The 6,774-nt window shown below is 49.2% G+C and overlaps 1 protein-coding gene across 1 annotated transcript in view; it reads right to left on the minus strand.

Moving 5' to 3' along the window:
* The window catches only part of GALNT14 (polypeptide N-acetylgalactosaminyltransferase 14), a 188,404-nt gene extending 184,271 nt beyond the window's left edge, over window positions 1–4,133 (minus strand). Inside the window, exon 1 of the mRNA XM_026658187.2 lies at window positions 3,968–4,133. Within this exon, the coding sequence (XP_026513972.1) occupies window positions 3,968–4,093 (126 nt within the window). The 5' untranslated portion in view covers window positions 4,094–4,133. The remainder of the gene's footprint in view (window positions 1–3,967) is intronic.
* Between the last annotated feature and the right edge of the window lie 2,641 nt (window positions 4,134–6,774).

Consider the following 6,774-nt stretch of genomic DNA (forward strand, 5'->3'; position numbering starts at 1 on the left):
CCCACCCCCTGTCCCGATTTTTCACACTTGCTATCTGGTCACCCTAGCTTTCACTGAGACAAAAACCAATTTCATTGAAATATTTATATTCATATTAGGACCCCGACTTTTTTGTTTAACTACATAAGTGTAGTGATTTAAACCAGTTAATGGCATCTGCGGCTCTGCCACGGACTCACCATCATGGACAAGTCCATTAAATTCTCTCTGTGTGCTTCTCTATCTTTAAAATGGGTATAGTCATGCCTACTTCAGAGGAGGGTTGTGAGGATCATTCACTTATTGTTTATCAAGTGCTTAGAAATCCACAAATGAAAACTGACAGTGTAAACCGCTCTCCTTGTGTGCTACATGTCCCCCTTTGTGCCTGATCCACAGAAGACACAGGTCTGCTATAATACCCTGCTAGGGGACTTGGCCCGGATTCAGCAGCCCATCTGTATTCCACATAAACACATGCCCGAAGTTAAGTATGTGCTAAGTCCCAGTGGGCTTTGCTGAATAGGGGTGGATTTAAGCACATGCTGAAATGCTTTGCTGAATTGGGGCCTTAGCTCATTTCACACTAGAGAGACTCATGCTTTTAGCTCTGGAGCTCCAGTCATTAGTGATGATGACCATTACAAGTGTGCAAAGTTGTATTCATTACTATGCTGAGTGCATCATTTTGTTACCAATTTAGTTATACACCAAGCACAGAGCTATCCAGAGCATTCAATTCAATTACTATTTTAAATTTAGAGTACAAGGTAGTGTGCTCACAGCAAGCCAAATAACAAGAAAAGTATATATACCTCTAACAGGCAAATATTAAACTTGAGACTGATATAGGGGAAAGGGAGTGGATAGAGACATTAAAACTTTTGGCACAGATCGTATAAGCAGAAAACTAGAGCATGATAAAACTATCTAGCCGTGGTAAGGCCTGGTGAGGTCATATTTGGAACACTGAGCGCAGTTACAGTCAGCATATAAAAACAAGTAGCATAGGAATGAAGATGACACAGCAGACAGAAAAAATGATACATGGACTTGAGAATCTTGGTTAGTCAAAAAGATCATAGAAACATAGGCTGGCATTCTGAGAGAATACTTTAATTCCCAAGGCCAACAGAACAGGTAAGGGCTACAAGGCTGAGTACAGTGGTTTTAGACACCTGACAAGGTGGCATGAACTTCAGAGAAGGCATCCAACCAATAACAGGAATTGAAGCAAGAATGCAGTGGATCTAATTTACCTCGATTTCAGTAAGGCATTTGATACGGTTCCACATGGGGAATTATTAGCTAAATTGGAAAAGATAGGGATCAATATGAAAATTGAAAGGTGGATAAGGAACTGGTTAAAGGGGAGACTACAACGGGTCACACTGAAAGGTGAACTGTCAGGCTGGAGGGAGGTTACTAGTGGAGTTCCTCAGGGATCGGTTTTGGGACCAATCTTATTTAATCTTTTATTACTGACCATGGCACAAAAAGTGGGAATGTGCTAATGACACAAAGCTGGGAGGTATTGCCAATACAGAGAAGGACCGGGATATGATACAGGAAGATCTGGATGACTTTGTAAACTGGAGTAGTAGTAACAGGATGAAATTTAATAGTGAAAAGTGCAAGGTCATGCATTTAGGAATTAATAACAAGAATTTTTGTTATAAACTGAGGATGCATCAGTTGGAAGTAACAGAGGAGGAGAAGGACCTCGGAGTATTGGTTGATCACAGGATGACTATGAGCTGCAAATGTGATATGGCCGTGAAAAAACCTAATCTGGTCTTGGGATGCATCAGGCGAGGTATTTCCAGTAGAGATAAGGAGGTGTTAGTATCGTTATACAAGGCACTGGGGAGACCTCATCTGGAATACTGTGTGCAGTTCTGGTCTCTCATGTTTAAGAAGGATGAATTCAAACTGGAACAGGTACAGAGAAGGGCTACTAGGATGATCCAAGGAATGGAAAACCTGTCTTATGAAAGGAGACTCAAAGAGCTTGGCTTGTTTAGCTTAACCAAAAGAAGGCTAAGGGGAGATGTGATTGCTCTCCATAATATCAGAGGGATAAATACCAGGGAGGGAGAGGAATTATTTAAGCTCAGTACCAATGTGGACACAAGAACAAATGTATATAAACTGGCCATCAGGAAGTTTAGACTTGAAATTAGATGAAGGTTTCTAACCATCAGAGGAGTGAAGTTCTGGAACAGCCTTCCAAGGGGAGCAGTGGGGGCAAAAGACATATCTGGCTTCAAGACTAAGCTTGATAAGTTTATGGAGGGGATGGTATGATGGGATAGCCTAATTTTGGCAATTAATTGGTCTTTGACTATTAGGGGTAAATATGCCCAATAGCCTGTGATGGGATGTTAGATGGGGTGGGATCTGAGTTACTACAGAGAATTCTTTCCTGGGTGTCTGGCTGGTGAGTCTTGCCCACATGCTCAAGGTTTAGCTGATTGCCATATTTGGGGTCGGGAAGGAATTTTCCTCCAGGGCAGATTGGCAGAGGCCCTGGGGTTTTTTTGACTTCCTCTGTAGGGTGGGGCAAGGGTCACTTGCTGGAGGATTCTCAGCACCTTGAAGTCTTTAAACCACGATTTGAGGACTTCAGTAGTTCAGACATAGGTTAGGGGTTTGATACATAAATGGGTGGGTGAGATTCTGTGGCCTGCGTTGTGCAGGAGGTCAGACTAGACGATCATAATGGTCCCTTCTGACCTTAAAGTCTATGGCTAGGTCTACACTACAGCGGGGTTCCGACCTAAGATACGCAACTTCAGCTACGTGAATACCGTAGCTGAAGTTGCGTATTTTAGGTCGGCTTACCTGGTGGTGAGGACGGGGGAAAGCCGACCGCTGCCGCGCTGCCGCCGACTCCGCTGCCGCCTCTTGTCGAGGTGGATTTCCGGAGTCGACGGCAGAGCGATCAGGGATCGATTTTACCGCGTCCTCACGAGACGCGGTAAGTCGATCCCCGATAAACCAATTGCTACCCGCCGGATCGGCGGGTAGTGAAGACGTAGCCTATGATTCTATGTACGTGGGGCAGGATTCTGATCTGACTCACACACATTGGTATAAATCAGGAGTAATTCCATCGAGAGCAATGAAGTTACACTGATGTAAAGCTAGCTGGGGTAAGCAAGAGGAGAATCGGGTCCATCCTGAGCAGACAATACACAGATTAAAAACTCTCGGAGGCAGCAATAGGCGCCACTAATCTGACTCGGAGAAAGGAATTAAGCAAATAGCGAAGACGAGAAAATACTTGCTGTATGTACTTTATACAACTGCAAAACCTCTGGAGAGGGAGCAATCTGGGAGGGGCTTTCTGGCGCCCACCCCGCTCCCAAACATGTCCTTATCTCAGCATTCACAAATGACCGAATGCTCAGGTCGGGTCATATCCTGCAGGTTTTACACGGGCAAAACTCCCGCAAATTGCAAGGAAACCAGCGAGCTAATCTCCAGTTCCATCACAGCAAACGCTGCTTGCCTTTGGGCTATAGCTAGGCTACCGTACAATCCTGTTCGTTCCTCCAGCCCTACACACATTCAGAACCCTTGGGGGAGCAGGAAGAGATGGTGGCAGGGGCTTAATGGACAAATGTAAGCCACTGGTGATGTTGCTCTCAGTGCATCATGCCCTGGTTTGGTTGCCTTCTCTAAGGGAAGTAAGAGCCTAAAGGACTTGACTGTGAAACTGTTGCAAAGAAGTTGGCACCCAGTTCCCCACGCCTGGCGTACAGCATGAGCACAGGGGCAGGAAGGGCACCGAACCAAGCGGTTCTCCCACATGTGACTGTTCCCAAAGCTGCAAGTGTGCTCGGGGCATTTCCCCGCGGCCACTTGCTGGGGCTCTAGCCCGCGGGACAGCTGGGCACACCACACTGCTCTTGCAAAGCCCCCTCGCGCCGATCCGGGCTGGACCCCAGCCACCAGTCCCCGAAGAGAAGCGGGTGCTCGTTACCTTTGGCGTCTGCCCTTCGGGTCCTGCCACCTCCAGTCTCCTCCTCGCCCCCAAGAAGAAGAGGAGAGCAGCGATCCACAGGATCCCCAAGAGAGACAAAGCCAGCCGGCGACTCGGCCGTCTCATCGCTCAAAAGTCCCGCCTGGCGGCGAGGCGCGGGGCAGAGGGGCTGGCACCCTCGCGGCGGGCGGGGGGAGCACTACCAGCGGGCTGCTTCCCCTGCGCGGGGCATGGCTGGAGCGGGGGCTGCTCCGAGCCTGGGCGGAGACAGAGAGCGGCGAGCCCCGGGCTGGGCGCTGCGCGGGGCGGGGGAGGAGGAGGTACCGGGGGTGGAGAGGGCTGGGGAGCGGGGAGGGAGAGGCTGGCTCAAAGCGGCAGCGGCTCACCCAGGGAGCTGCGGCGCCAGACAGTGTCAGGCTCCCCGGGAGGCAGGAAGGTGTCGGTGTGTCTCTGACTGTGTCACCCTGGCTGGCAGCCCGCCGGGAGCAGGGGGAGGCGCTGCCGCTGCCAGCCACGGCTCCTTCCCCCAGCGCCGCCGGGATCACACCGGCTCAGCCCTCCGGCTTCTGCGGCCGCTGGGCCGGGCCCGGGCCCTGCGGCTCGGGGCGAGCGCTCGGCTCTGGGGCAAGGCTCCGCTGCGGAGCGGGGCGGGTCCGGGGAGATCGGGGATAGGAAAAGCTCCGAGCCGGCCGCGGGAGCTGCTGGCGAACCGGGCAGCGGGGCGGAGGCCCTGCAACTTTCCAGCACTTCCGAGCTGAGCGGGAAACCTCCAGGTTTGGCTCAAGTCTCCGGGGCAGGGGCAACCTGCAGCCAGGCAGCCTCTCGCTGCAAGCTTGAGCTGACCGGCTCGTGCCAGGCCGCCCGGCCAGTGCTGTGCACGGCGCTGCTCGCAGCCCACCATGGGAAGGGGGCTACTTCCAGGGGCAGGAGATTTACACTCCAGCAGGGTCACTCTGCCCATTACAGTGCGCCCGACTCTCCGCTTCCTGCACCCGGGTTACTCCAGGGAAGGCGGTGGAGCTACCGCCTGCCTGAGGCTGGTGTGCTGAATAAGGAGAATCAGGTTGTCTGTGTGCGAGTAGCCTTCTCGTTCATGGGTGATAGCCTGTGGCCACCCTCCTGCCTAGGGTGATTTAGGGTTTTTAAAGGGGGGGGGCTTTATTTCAATGGTGGGGAGGGGGGCGTGTTTCCTTGAAGATTACAGCACTAAGGTCAACAGCTTGTGAGAATCAGAATGTTTCATAAAAGTTACCAACCTGGAACCAGAGGTTCTTTTACTGAGCTCTCATTATCAACGTCAGGTGCATAAGTGCAGTGGGCAGTGCAGATCTGCTGTTGTTAAACCACCAGCCCTGGACCCTGGTACCTGCAAGTGAGCAGTTGAAGGACACTAGCAGGGTAGGTTGTGGTCAGTGGGGGTAGGTCACTTCACATTGATGGAGCATGTTTCAGGCTGAACAAGCCCAAGGCTAAGGCCCTGCTCCTGCAAGTGGTTCCCTGGTATAGGATTTCTGCACTCAGCCAGAGTCCCAATGACTTCAATAGGGCTCTGTGTAGAGATAGGGCTCTGTGAACAATTTACAGAGTAAGGGTTTAAGATAGACTATTGGAATTGGAGCTCAGTTGGGATCACACACACTACTAGAAAGACAATAGTAAACACAACAAAGTCACATTTCAGAACCTGGTTCAGTCCCCACCCCCAACTTACTATTTTTCCATTACTAGCCTTGGCCAGAAGTGAGTAAGCCGACCCTTCCCCTGCCAGAGAAAATGGAATAAATCAGATATCAGAGCAGATGTGAAGCACTTGTGTTAGTAGAAAAGCTATAGAACAAAACCCTATAAAAACAGGAACCCATGCATAAAGCAACATATGGAAGGAATCAGAGATAAGCTGTCAGAAAGCTGGGCAATCCGCTGCACATGTTGCAAACACTCTCTCCTGTGCATTTTCCCCACTTCTGTTTTTATGATTTCCTGCAGTTGTTTGTGTCACTTATTAAATTTACTGTTTCCATTCTCCATCCTTTGTCCTCTTTTGATTTATTCCAAGGCTCACTGACTCCTCTCTTTCTCTTAATGTAATCCGTGCCTCTTAGGCCTGAAGTGCTTAGAAAGATGCCCAGATAAAAAATTCATTAACAACAACAAAGAGACATTTAATCTTTTCTTTGTTTTAAGGTTGTGAGACTTTTCTGTCCAGGGGGTTTGTGGAAGGATAAAGTGATGAAATCCATATCCATATGCAGAAGTCTTTAACAATGACAGAAGCAGTTGGTGCTAATGTCGAGAAGACTGTCTTTGCAGCTAAGCAGGGCTGAGCTTGCTCAGCATGTGACTAAGGAAAACACAGGTGCTGCAAGAAGTGGGGTTAGTAAATGTGATTCTACCACTCTTCTTACTGAGGCATTCTCCTAGCAGGCTGTAAGCAGGCGAAGAGGCCCATTTTTTTCCAGGAGACAATACAGAGATTCTTTCCCCCTTGTGAAAAATAAATTAATATTCTTCTGCCAGTTAACATGGTTAAAGAGTCCAATGTTCTAGCAAGATTTCAGTTGGGGCGATTCTGTTTACTTATAAACTTCCCCCTAGTTTCAAAAACAGAGTATTCTCAGGTTCCCATCTTACACTGTTAGGTACTATTTAATAGAGTGGAGAACATGCTTATAAAAGTTGCAGACAACACCATTGGGGGAGAGGGGTTGCCAGCACCTTGAAGGACTGGATTTGAGTTCAAAATGACGATGACAAATTGGAGACATGATCTGAAATCAACAAAAATGAAATTCAGTAAAGATAAAGTA

The sequence above is a fragment of the Terrapene carolina genome, unplaced genomic scaffold (assembly GCF_002925995.2).
Source record: "Terrapene carolina triunguis isolate 2854851 unplaced genomic scaffold, T_m_triunguis-2.0 Scaffold406, whole genome shotgun sequence".
Classification (NCBI taxonomy): Eukaryota; Metazoa; Chordata; order Testudines; family Emydidae; genus Terrapene; species Terrapene triunguis.